General features: G+C 29.4%; 2 protein-coding genes across 3 annotated transcripts; both read right to left on the bottom strand.

Annotated features, from left to right (window-relative positions):
* Positions 1 to 12: 12 nt before the first annotated feature.
* On the bottom strand, positions 13 to 2910 carry LOC114121196 (uncharacterized). Its single transcript, XM_027983422.2, has 2 exons — positions 2273 to 2910; positions 13 to 917 (listed from the first exon to the last, which is right to left on the bottom strand). The coding sequence occupies exons 1-2, from the start codon at positions 2908 to 2910 to the stop codon at positions 587 to 589; spliced, it is 969 nt and encodes a 322-aa protein (XP_027839223.2). The 3' UTR covers positions 13 to 586.
* Positions 2911 to 4290: 1380 nt separating this feature from the next.
* On the bottom strand, positions 4291 to 9199 carry LOC114121180 (vacuolar protein sorting-associated protein 26B-like). Of its 2 annotated transcripts, XM_027983405.2 has the most exons (7): positions 8591 to 9199; positions 7018 to 7152; positions 6454 to 6686; positions 6218 to 6382; positions 6040 to 6146; positions 5732 to 5943; positions 4291 to 5442 (listed from the first exon to the last, which is right to left on the bottom strand). In XM_027983405.2, the coding sequence occupies exons 1-7, from the start codon at positions 8591 to 8593 to the stop codon at positions 5194 to 5196; spliced, it is 1104 nt and encodes a 367-aa protein (XP_027839206.2). In that variant the 5' UTR covers positions 8594 to 9199; the 3' UTR covers positions 4291 to 5193. The 2 variants fall into 2 exon arrangements, with proteins under 2 accessions (XP_027839206.2, XP_027839205.2); XM_027983404.2 differs by lacking the exon at positions 8591 to 9199 and having other exon boundaries at positions 7018 to 7161.
* Positions 9200 to 13866: the final 4667 nt, after the last annotated feature.

The raw sequence follows: 13866 nt of genomic DNA, 5'->3' as shown, positions 1-13866 counted from the left end.
TCTACTGTTAGGCTAACAATAATTATAAAAAAACTAAAATTTCGGTGTATTCAGGCCGTTAAAACATAAACCACTTTTTTCACCATCCCCTGGAAAAATAGAAAATATATCCTAGCTGACAAATCATATTCGTTCTGCAGAATTGAATTTCGTATACAATGATACATTGATACCTATCATTTAATTCACGTTTAAATATTTAATACATCCATTATAGTGACCTAATATACAGCAGAGCGTTATTCATTTGACCACTCTTTTTTTAAGGTATTTTTCTTGGTTTTTAGAGCATTCAAATTCGTTCCTTTAATTAATGACAAATATAATGAAAATAAATACTAACATTTTTTTTAACAATAAGTTGTGTAAAAATTAACTTTAGCAAGGTTTATTAAAACCACATGAGGAATGAGAGCTAATGTTTAGTTATATATTTCAATATTTGTTTATAAGTAAATAACAAGGCAGCAACGAACTATAGATTTCAAATTTACTTTTATATTTTAACTATTAATAATCATTTAATCATATATTAGGTATAAACGTATATTAAATTATAGATTTTTTTTTTTACATCCAAATAAGATTACAATACTTTTGCAAACAATTGCATCGTATTCATCATAATGGTTATTTCTTTGTAAATTCTTCTCAGCTTCACAATGCTTTGTTTTTGTGAATTAATAATAGAGTCCATAAAAAATTCAACCGTAGTAGATTTTTTTTCGGGAGTTTCGTCCATCTTTACGTAAATCGTATGGTCGCCTGTCTTGAAAATGGCTTTGCGATTTTTTAACAGACTCGATATCAGATCGTCCGCAAATCGATTACAGTTTTCCATTTCTTGATTCAACATTTTTGTTTTAATATATTGGTAATCCAATAATGAAGTGCAGTCGTTCAAGCATTCAGTTTGCCTATATAAGTATTTATTTAGTTATTCAAAAGTCAAGATGTAACATTGTTTTACAAAAATTAATTTGATATTTTAGTGATAATTTATAACAAAATTTATTAAAAGAAGCTTTAAACTATTGAAATATTTAATATGTATGTATTGTTTTACATTATTATCATTTATTTATGCTACAAACACTACAACTGGGTAATTAATTATTTACTTAGTCTTAAAATACGTATAATAGGACGATTGCTTTCATGTTAGGTACAAGTCGTAAGAGCCCGAGGTGAGTCGTGAGTATATACTGTATAATAATAAATAAATAGTATGACCATTATTTTCTATTACCTTTTTCTAGTAATATCAATTCTTATACATATTATGAGCATTTTATAAACATAACTTTCAAACCTTAAATTAAATGTTCAAAGTTTTCGATCTGATCAAAAAAAGTGTTATCGATATTGATAGGAAAAAAACAAAAGTTTCTAATGTAAATATATTATATAGTTTAAAATAATATGTTACAATAAAAATAAAATAGAATTGAAAAGTAAGAAAATATTTTATGCACATGTATACAGTATAGGCACATAACTATTACAGCTTTTAATATACTTTAAATAGGAATTGCTTTGGTGGATATAACGTGGAATTGGATAATTTACCTCATTTGGCAGAAACATGTACTTATATTATATTGATAGAATAGAGAAAGTTTTATTTTTGAGTTTTGGTGAGGGCGGATATCACTTTTGAACCTTTTTTTTTATATAATATGTAGATAATGTCTATACTACATATATGACACATAGACATATATTATGTCTAGTATATTTTATATAATTAATAATATAGTGTAACAGGTTTATTTGCTGCAATTTATATACAGTGGAACCTCAATATCTGAATCAGTTATAGGGATAAAAAATAAAAAAAATATTCAAGTCACTTATATCGAAAATACTTTTTTTTATTAATTTTTTCAAAATCGTATTACATATTTTTTAGTTATAACTTATAATAAATCAGCAGTAGTATTAAACTATTAAATTATATTTAAGATACATAATATAGATAATAGGTATATGAAAAAATCTATAAATATAAATAAAATTATAAAAATCACTATTTGAAAAAAAAAAACTGTAATTTTTTATTGTTTTTTTTTTTTGTTTTTTGCATGATAATGACCTGCAATCTGTAAAAATTTAAAATGTATACACACATATATTTATACATATTGTACCTATTGCATATTTCATTAATTTTTGGTAGGTAATGTGAAAAAAAACGTTTATATAAGTCAAAGGACTTATCGACTTATCGAGGTTCCACTTTATTTTTTCGTATAAATTCGGTAATAGATACTTGGTGTGTTCCTTGTTGATGATCGCGTAAACGTTGGACAACCGATCGATGTTTGTCGTCAAGTACTCCAACACTTGTCGATGATTGGACGGCACGTTGCAGACCGGACAGTGTGAGCAGGCGCTGGACCGCGTGTCCATCAGTGCCGAAACGAACGCGTTCATCGTGTGGTCGGTCGTACGACGTTCGTCGGCCTGTTGAACGGCCGTCGGCTGTTCTATTCGGACATCGGCGTCGCAGTCGCACTGTCCACCGCCGCAGTGGACGAACGTGAACTCGTCGCTGACGCCCATCACTTCGTAGCGCCAGCCGTCGACGTACGCGAACCTGTACGGCCGGGCGCACCGGATCGCCCATCGGTGGACGGTCACCTCGACGCGTCCGCGACCGCCGCGGCCACCGCCGTCGGGCAGCGCGGCGTGAGCGACCATCTGGGACGCGTGACGGAACGCGGCCGGCACGACGATCACCGCCGTCCCGTCCATTGCGGCCATGTAACCGGCCACCGTGTACAGGCAATGGACGCGGCCGCTGTCGATGTCGAACCAGTCGCTGTCGCACGTCAACGACACCCATTTGCCGTCCAACGACCCCAAACCTGCACCTTCCTCGGGCACGACGTCTGCGGTCGAACTCATCATCGAAATCGCAAAGGTTCTTGTTGAATTCTAATTCGTTGTATTAACTCTGAACCTACTTATAGGTGTATGATATGTGTATAATAATCAAAATATAGCCAATAAATAGGTATAGGAAGTATATATTTGGGCGAAAGGTAGTATAGGTACCGACTCGACGACTGCTGCACTGGAGCTATACGTACATGTACAGGATGTCCTTATAATAAGTGCCTACTGCAAGTGTCCGGCTGTCCGAGAGTAGTTCAACTTCCGACGGAATACTTATAGGTACGTATAATATTGTGTAAAACGTGAAAGTAAATATAAATTGCTATAAAACTATCTCTATGTACGTGAATAGGTAAATGATGATCAGTTAAATAGTTTTTTTTATATCTTATTATAACGCTTAAGTCTACAATAACGGTATTTTTCTAGGTGACTATGACGACAGAGTGCGTTTTTCACGTTACTAATTATAACACATGTAGTAGGATAGGTAGGTATAATAATAATATATTATACCTACTTAGAATATTATTATGCTATAACGGCGACGATCTATCAAATTTTCAAACGATCTTTTGTGAATCGCCAATGGACATTGTTCAACATAAGGAAATTCTCATCTCGTCTCCTATAGAATTTGTGGCCATGGAACTATAGTCACAAGGTTAAAACAAGAGACCAGAACTGAGAAATGGGTATGAACCTTGGAGATAAAGAATATTTTGAACTCTCTTATACCTTATTATCTAATTGTTAAATGAAAACAGATTTATTATTTGTTACAATACTTACCTATACTATGTTCAATGAATATTTTTATCTGTTAAATAACCCAAAAAATTGTTCAAAGTTAGAAAGCCTGAACGAAATTAATTAATTTTCCTGTCGTTATTTTAATTTGTATAAATTTACATGTATGTATACCTTTCAATTTTAAACGAAAATAAATAATAATTGTTTTTACAAATCATATACTATCAAATTATTTAAACTCAATTTTGTTCAGTCTCCATAAAACCCATTTATGCCCATTATCCAAGTGTCCTATGTAAAATAATTTTGCTAATTTTTAACGGTTTTATCGGTTTATCATCAAAAACATATTTAAGCCAAAAATAATTTGCATACAATGCTTCAAATAATTAAGTTTTGAGCATAATATAGTAACTAGTAAGCGATATAGAATACTTATTAATAATAACTAATATAACCTACCCATTAAGTCCCCAGCATTTAACAGTGTACAATTTAATTTAATTTACATATTATTAAACATAATATTATGATGTTAATATTTTGGACAAAAAATATAGAATACATTATAAAATTACACACAGCTATAATTTAAACTATTTGTTTTTGGTTTTTTTTTTTTTTTTTTAATAGAAATGTTAAAAACTGATAAATAAATTTATTTATAAATACATTTATGATACATTTACTATATGATTAAAATGACATAGTTCATAATAAATACAATAAATAATTTTTTTAAAAAAATACACGTCTTGTAAACATGACTATTTTAATAGTTGGCTAAGGTAATTTGTTTACATTATCCGCTGTATATGCATGAACCCAAATAATATCAGGTGATAATAATAATAATAATAATAATAATAATAATAATAATAATAATAATAAATAATAATAATGTATTCAATGATTTTATATACATTTCATAAAATACAAGAATATATATTTTTCTGTATTCGAATTTGATTAAAATAAAACAAATATAAGTGTTTACTATAAATTAAATCAATTACATTTTTAAACAATAAATCACAATAACAATAATTAAGGTACCTATAGAAATCCTACGAAATCAACAGATACATAACCTGTGTATAAAAATATATAAATTAATATATTTATGTAGATAAATATCAATTTTTGGTATTATATAGAATGAGCCACTGTGTTCTCCCTTACAGTAAACACAGGAAACAGGAAAAAACAGTGGCCCGCTCTGTATATAACAACTATATCATTTGCAGAGTATAAAAATTTGCCGCTTTGTATAACATAAAGTATTTAACAAGTGATAAATTGTTTGTATATTAATTTATAGTACAATTTAATATGTAAAAAAAAAAAAAAAGTTTAAGTGGTTAACCTGTTAACATAGGTATGATTAATACATTTTTCAATAATTAGGACTAGGCATAAAACACTATTATTTTTAAAGTTTAAATAACTGGTTATTTTTATTTTTCTAAAGAAATTCGGAAACAAAATTAATGGCATTTTGTAGACACTTAAAAAACAATATTATTACTATATTTAATATTATTCACTAGTACTATCTTCGATTGATGAACGTATTTGTTCATCATCGCCTTCATTCATTGGGGAATGGTTATGATCATTTTCCGAATCAGTATTGTCCAGTGAACCAGATGGTTGAACTGATTGAGATGTAGTTCGAGGAGCTTCACTTCCTTTAGGCCCATCTTTACCAGAGACTAAATGGGAAGGTTCATTGCGATTTTGCATTCCTTTTAAATGTTTTTCTCCTTTCCGCCATAACGTTATTTCCTGTAAATTTTGTTACTTTAGAACTAACTGATAAGACATTTATATGAAAATTCATCAAATTGATTTATTTTATCACGAGAAAAATTTACTTATTTTGTACTTTAAGTGACCATTTATATTTTTAACTATTTAAAAGAATTTCAATAATAAATAAACAAAAATTCTATACTTATAATTCATGATTTGGTGTTTGACAACAATGATCCAAAAACAAAAATTAACCTCCCAATTAAATTAAATCCTATCAGGTTTTAAAATTAAGATTAAAAAAAAAAAAGTTTTAACATACTTGTTGTTTGAAGTAGCGTCTATCTTCTTCATCCATTAGAACAAGATTTAAAAAGTATCTAACTGAAAATCTCTTGTTTACATCTCTCATAGTAGGTGTGAGATCATAACCAGCAAGAAATACTCTAATAGGAATACTTTCTCCTCTAACGGGTGCTCCATCCATTATTTCATATTTAGCTATAGTTTCATTTTCATTAAATGTATTGGGACCTAAACAATAAAATACAAATTTTATTAACAGACTCAAAAATTTAAAATATATTTTACTTTAATAAAAAATAACTAATATAACAAAATGGCACTAACCAGATCCAGTAGTTTCTCTTTTAATAATGGCAATTTCCATGTGTTTTATCTTTATTCGTACTAGTAGAAAATAAATTTTACCCACTATTACATCTTTTAAGTGATATCTGAAAAATATAAACACATATTTATAATTATGAGTAAAAATGATATAAAAGTTTTTAGTAAATTAACATACTTGCACTTATTGTATTCAAACTCAATATGTAAACAATCTTCAATTCCTACTTCCATTTTTATACTATTATTCATATCAGGATAAGAGGATAAGGTATGTACTATAATATCCATTTCTTTTACTATGTCATAGATTCTTCGTATGACGGTAACCCTCAAAAAGTATCTAAATTAAAATAGATTATTTAAACCTTTAATATTAATAAATTAATTATTAGATTAACTATTATACTATACCTCAGCCTCACATTAGAGCCAGTATATGTTTCATATGGTTTTTCTACATTTAAAAATTCAAAATTATATGAAGTATTCTGTAACATTTCTCCAGGCCTGGCTAATTCCTTGACTAATGATGTAAACTCATGATGGTTACCTCGATCATAGTACATTTCTATTTGACCTATGAATTCAACTTTAATACCCTGATGTTCCAAACGACTGCTGGACTTTTTTAGTATTACATTAACCTACAAATAAAACAATAAAATTATTTTAATAATAATAATATAACAATTTAATTTTTCGTTAAGTATATTGTGTATTATAGAAGACCTAAATTCAATGACATAATTTAAAAAGGGGTGTAGTAAGGTGTGGATTTGCGTCTATCTAGTTAATGATAAAAATTAATATAAATATAATTTCGATGAAATATTATATTATATAGGTAACTGATACAATAAAAATTGTATAAAAAAAAACACTTAATTTTATCCTTGATTTTTAAAAACCTAAAATGACAGTATTGATAATGAGATAGAGACTATATTTATTTAGTGAAAATATTAAGTGTATTACTCTTCCAGACACGGTTTCTCCGTCATAATATATTAGACTTTGATCTTTTTTACTGCTTTCATCTAATTTCTTTTTTCCATCTGGTCGATCTAAGATTATTTCCAACTCCGCCGTTTGTCCAAGTCCAAAAAAAGTCTGTAACATACATGTTAATGTATAATATAATAAATAATCCTTTAAAAAAGTTTTATTTTATAAATTACTAATTTCCGTAATTATTACAATAGGTTAATTTTTTAAATTTAAACTTATACATAGAAAATACAGTTAATGATAGAACACCATAATATAATATATACAACCATTATTCTATTCTGTATCTCTGTGACAACACTTATCTTTTATTAGATACATAATATTGGCCAAATTTAAGGTTAAAATACCTACAACGGTGAAAATGATTAGATTATTAAAGATAATATTAATATTTTAGAAAATTATTAATCCATAAGAAATTTTTAATGATTCCAAGATTTATTGAATATGAAAATTTATCAATTTTATTATAAAAGACATGTACCTAACTTGAAGTTATTTTTTTTTATAATACCACAAAAAAATAAAATCCAATCAACAATATACAGCTACTATATTTACTATTATAACAACTAATTCAAACATATTTATACATATTATTGATTTTATATTTTACAGAGACATGTACACTTAAATACAGATTAATATCTATTAATCCATTATGGGCAATAAAACAGATAATAGTTTTTCAGTCCATTAATTTGTAATATTCAGTGTAGTAATAAAAAACTATTGAATTCTATTATACAATGCAGTTCTAAAGAATCTAAAATAAAAAAGATTTGTTCGTAGATTTGAAACCATTGAAAGGGTATTAATATTTTAGGCCATAAAATTAATAAAACAGTATTGTGAATTTAAAAAAGTTATAAAATACTGTAGGAATTTTTTGTTAAATTAAAATCGATTTAGATTAGCTACTTTCTAAATAACATTTAATTAGATTTGACCGTAATACCAATAAAATGCCATAATCATGAGTTTATGACTTATCTTGGAAAAATACCTATTAGAATTGTAAAATAAGCACGTAGGTACTGATAAAATCACCTAATTAGTTTAATTATTGAATACCTGTATTATGCTCTATCAGTAATAAGGTGTAATTTCTGAATGGACTGTGATTGGAAGTAATGTGTTAACGTGTAGGAATAAACAGCAGGTCGCAAGTGTTTAATTTTACTTTGAAAATTAATCGTGAACAAAACACCCTAGTTGAAAACTTAGTATTAATGCCACAATAAAGATTGTGCACGATTAGGCTCACCGGGAGGAGGTATAGATGTAAACACTTACAAAATGGACTAGGTGTGTGTAAATCACGGACTAAGATCTTAGTCCGTGGTGTAAATATTAAAAGACGATCGTCATGAATAACGACGGTATAATAATACATAAATATTAGGAAACAGTCGAGCACACGATATCGTTATTAAAGTTTTAGTGGCCTGACACGATTAGAGTATGCGTTACCGGCCCTAAGTCGACTGTGGGGCGACTGAGTCACCGAACATAAAAGCTGATCACCGGTACTCACCATTTTTGAGTTTCGTCGTCGACGGTGGCGGCGGGTCTACGCTTCGGACCGCCGTCCGCGTACAAATTGAAAAAAAAAACCGTCGTCGGCGGACGGCACGCGAAAGCGATCGTGTCTGGATTGGGATGACGTGCCGACGGTGTCCACCGCCCAACAGCACAGCAAAACAGACCCTGTCTTCCGCCGTGCTCTCTCTATCAATCGGCAGACGACATCTTCGTCGTGGGCATGGCCAAAGAATTCGTAAGCGGTCTCCGGTCGACGGTTCCCGACTATCCCGAGGGTGACGCGACTTGATTTTTAGGCCTTATTATCAATCGGCACACGCACACACACAACAGCGCGCGCGACAGACTACGTTATAACGATGAAAAAAAAAAAAAGTGTTAAATCGAAAAAAACACCCACAAACCGACGGCGGACACAATATCACAATTCACAATATCGCAGATATATATTATTATTATTATTAAGTACGTACATGTAATATTATATATATATGGTACGCTTGTTAATACGTATATACATTATACATAAATGTTATGTTGTGTGTGTGTGTGTGTATGGATGATTATAATACGGTGGTCATATAAGTATGATAATATCACGTACATGGAAGTTGGTGTGCAGTGGTAAATGTTTCGACTTTTCGAGATAAGTTTTTATTCGCCGTGACAGACGGGTATGCGCGCCCAGTGCAGCCACGTCGCACGGACCGACGGCCGGTGAGAGTTGCTGATGCGTCACGGCAGCCGGTTTTTTTTTATTCGTCGCGGCACCTACAAAGTATAACGTTTTAAGTACAATCATATTACCTGTGTAATGTGTTACTATAGTAACGCAAACATATCTAAATAAAATAAATAAATAATGATAGAATATATTATAAATTATAATATTATAAATAATTTTAGTACCTATAATTTTCTTGTTTCGTTATTTTTATGATTATTATTTATTTCGTTACTCGTGCCCGCGGTGAACATCTTATTTGTGGTGGGCATTAGTGAGGTCTTGTAGAATGTTTTTAATCATTTTGAGTTTTGACCGAGCGAATATTTTTTATCGACAATTATAGAGATATGAATATTGACTAAGATTAATTTTAAATGTCTATAAATAACATGATTACTCAAAACAGTCAAATTACTTTAATAACTTTATCATGTACCAACAAAAAATTATCAAATAAATATTTCGTAAAATTTTTAGTACTTACGATTTGTATTCTTTCTTCTTTAATTACTGCCAAATATCTAAAATCTTCTGAGGAGAAATATTTAATATTTCACGGGTAATATTGTAATGTCGTAAAAAATTATAGATACTTTAAACGAACATAGAAATTAAATTGACATTTCGGTAATTTTTTTTTAATTTAAGTTGAACAACTTAAAAAACCCCTTGTAACTATTCAATTTTCAAGTCTAAAAAATATAAAAAAAAATATTTATGAACTGAAATTATTCATTTATTTTCGTACCTAATTAGATGAATTTTATCAAACCTTTTACATTAAACCAGCGGCAAGCGAAAAGCGCTGCATGCCCAATCAAAAAAGAATTCTTAATTCATTATATCTATAAAGTATCAATGGACCATGAGCATATATAATATAAGTTTTTTATTTTAGATATAATAAGTATAATCATCGGTAATTTTACTTCAATACTTCAATACCCATACCTATTATAATTTTATAGTAATTAGTAAGAAAATTAATAAATTAAGGTCATATAGTAAGTATAGGTATATGCAATATATTGATAGAAGTGCTTCAGATTTAGATTATCTGGCTCGTATCAGTCGTATCTAATATCTATACCCATTAATATAGTATAGTTATAATTCTAAAAACACTATTTGGTGTGAAAACGAAACATACCTAACCTACGCGTGTTCCTATAGTACTATTATAGTAGTCTATAATAGTACCAATGTACTATGTATATTTTAGTATTAATTTATTTAAAAAAGGGAACATAATGAGTTACACAAAATAAGTATTGTGTCTCTTCTGTAAAATTTAAACTTCGACGTGTATGTATATTGTATATCAGATACCTATTGGCTATTATAATAAATTAAAATAATTGTTTAAAGCGTATATAGTTAAGCAATCGCTCGCGACTCACCTCAGAATATGTAGGTATATAGATGAATACGATGAATCAATTATTATTATTTTCGACGTATATATGAGTTGTGACAACGACTCGGTGCTTTAAACGGTCCTGTGGGCTTTGAAGTGTAGATCACTGCATTCTAACTACGACTGAACTTAATTTTGAGACTCGAGTAAATAAGATAGAATACAACGCATTGAATAATAATAATAATAATAACAACCAATAGAAAAGTAGTATTAAGTCAGTTGCGCGCTGATTGGCTGTATGATGCGAAACCCACAGAATGCCACTCCCATGTTGTTGTTTAACAATCATTATTATTGTTATTCATTTAACGACGTTATAATATTATTATATAATAATATATTTCCTGGGTGTAAAAATAATGATATTAATGTGAGAAATAAATTGTTTTTATTATCTATTTATCACCTTAAATTATTATTATTTTGCGTAGATATTAGGTAAGTCACTTTATAGCATTTTATGATGGAAATTGGAAATAACTATATAAGACAAGAAACCACCTCACAATTTGCAAACAACTATCCACAGGGTGGAGCACGCGTGGGTGACAGCCACAGCTATGAAATAATAATTAATAATTTACCTTTCTAAATAACGTTTTTTTTATTTTGGAAATTTTGACATCTAGACCAGGCATGGATCCTGCAAGGGGGCCAAGGGGCCATGCTCCTCGTAGACTCTGGTATACACTGTATATGTATATCTGCATTGTTTTGCCAATGGCGTTTTTTAGCGAAATTTTATTCAAGATGCCCCCCCCTCCGTAAATATGTTCTGGACCCGCGCTTGCTCTAGATCCTATAGAGTTAAAACTAAATCCAATTTTCTATCCTAAACCACACTCAACGTTGAAAATCGATGCATTTTTCAAATAGATACTTATATATCGTGTATACATGCACACAAAAAAAAGTGGTACCGCTCTACTGTATATAGTAGGTTACTATATTTTATGTAATAAATGTGAATCCAATGATAGGTATATCATTGTATACAAAAAACGACCGCCTAGGATATAATTTCCAGTAATTGCCAATTGGTATAAGGTGGTTTATGTTTTAACGGCCTGATATGAATACACCGAAATTTAAGTTCTTTTATAATTATTGTTAGCCTAACTTATGGAAAGTCTTATTGTATTAAATTTTAAACTCTAAGCTACACGCATACAAATATTTTTATAAATTTTAACTACAAAATAATTTGCAAATATTCATGATTTTGATGAATTTTTGTCATTACATGTTTGAACTTCAAATACTAATAAAAAAAAATTATGCCAATTGGCAATAATGTAAATAATGTATTCTTATAATTCTTGAATGACTATAAAACTAACTTAAGAGAAACTTTGTATTCAATTTTCAAGTATTTTTACTCATTCAAAAAAATTTAATCAATATTTATATAAAAAAAAAAACTAAACAAAAACGAATATTTCAAATGTCTATAATAAATATTTAAAATTGTTTGAGGATAAATCGTTATCGTTATACGCAATATAAAAATTTAAAATTCAAACGCATCATAACATTTTTTCTATGATGACGTTTCGAGTTTTCTCTATAACTATTTCAAGGAAAATTTATGGAAAACTTAAAGTTGAATTTTTTAGCCTTAGATGTAAACACAATCAATTTTATGATTTTTCAACTACAAAATTACTTGCAAATTTTTGTGATTTTGACATATTTCGTATAAAAGTTTGAACTATAAACGCTTATAAAAAAAATTGTGACTAACGATTTTTTATTTTTTTTTGTAACTACAATATAAGAACAACTCATAAGGAACCTTGTATTAAATTTTCAAGTTTTTTTGAACACCCAAAATTTTTTTATCGGCACTTCAAAAAAAAGATTTTCAGAAAAATTGAAAATTTCAGTTGTCTATAAATAGCTAAAAAAATTCAAAATATTTTGAAATTGAACTGTACCTATATAGATAACACTAATATAAACATTTGGTGAACATTTCAAATATTTACAGTGATTAGTTTTCGATTTATAATCATATAAAAAAATTGATTTTTTTGAAAACTGTTGGAGAATGTTTATAAATATATATACTTTTAACTTCTATAATGCACACCAAGGATATTTACTTTGCAATCGGAAACCACCCCTGAAATTTGAAATTGAAGCATTATTTCGACAAATTGCTGTACACAAACACAAAAAAACATACATTACTTTAAAATCAATACATTCAAAACCCTTTGTAATAATACAATCATTTTAAGGCATAAGTTATATATATCTATAATGAAAATTTCAGGTGGTAAAAGAAATGGTATTTTTCGTAATTTTAACGTATTTTCCTTGGCCAATACGTCTGTATATATCCCATTCATGTATATATCTTGTCAAAATATTCCACCAAGTCATGCGTACTTCTTCGGGCATGATTTTTTTCGTAAATAAGACATTACTTTTAAATTTAAATAAGTATATTAAAGTATAGGTATATTGAAAGTCCTCATTCGGTGACAGTATATATACAATGGCTGTTTACGATTATCCATTTTAATTTTTACATATAAATAAGTCATGACGTGTTTATATGTCCAATCGTAATAATAACGTTACACAATAACGTCGAGTGCGTAAAGGTGGTTGTAAAGCGTCACGAATCCGGTCTGGTGTGGACAGACCCACTCAGCGGCGGCATCAACTAGATGGCGATAGACCTGGACGTCGTGATTAATCGGTTCCCGAGGGACACAAACACCGCATTAAAGCTATGAGCTTACGCTCTGACTGACAAATCCGAGTTCGATGTCCACTACCCGATGGCATACAGTATGAATGCGCCGACGAGGTACATGCGGATCGTAGCTTCGTCGCAGACTATTCATTAACCGCTTGCGTGTCGTTATTGCGAGCATTCGAGGACGGCGATCATCTTGAAATGAGCGCCAAAAACGGTCAAGTGAGTATACCCGCAAAGCAAAGCTATTAATTTATGTTATTTTTTTACTTGTGGACAGTGGCGTATTTAAGGTTTTTCCGCCTATAGGTACTTCCCAATTCGCCACCTCCCCCCCATCCTTTCTAAAAATTACTTATTAAACATATTTAAATATACAATTTGTTATATTATAATATTATAACCTATAAC

This window comes from Aphis gossypii, chromosome 3 (genome assembly GCF_020184175.1).
Source record: "Aphis gossypii isolate Hap1 chromosome 3, ASM2018417v2, whole genome shotgun sequence".
Classification (NCBI taxonomy): domain Eukaryota; kingdom Metazoa; phylum Arthropoda; class Insecta; order Hemiptera; family Aphididae; genus Aphis; species Aphis gossypii.
The sequence above is the reverse complement of the archived record's forward strand: the minus strand, read 5'-3'. Positions and strand labels throughout refer to the sequence as shown.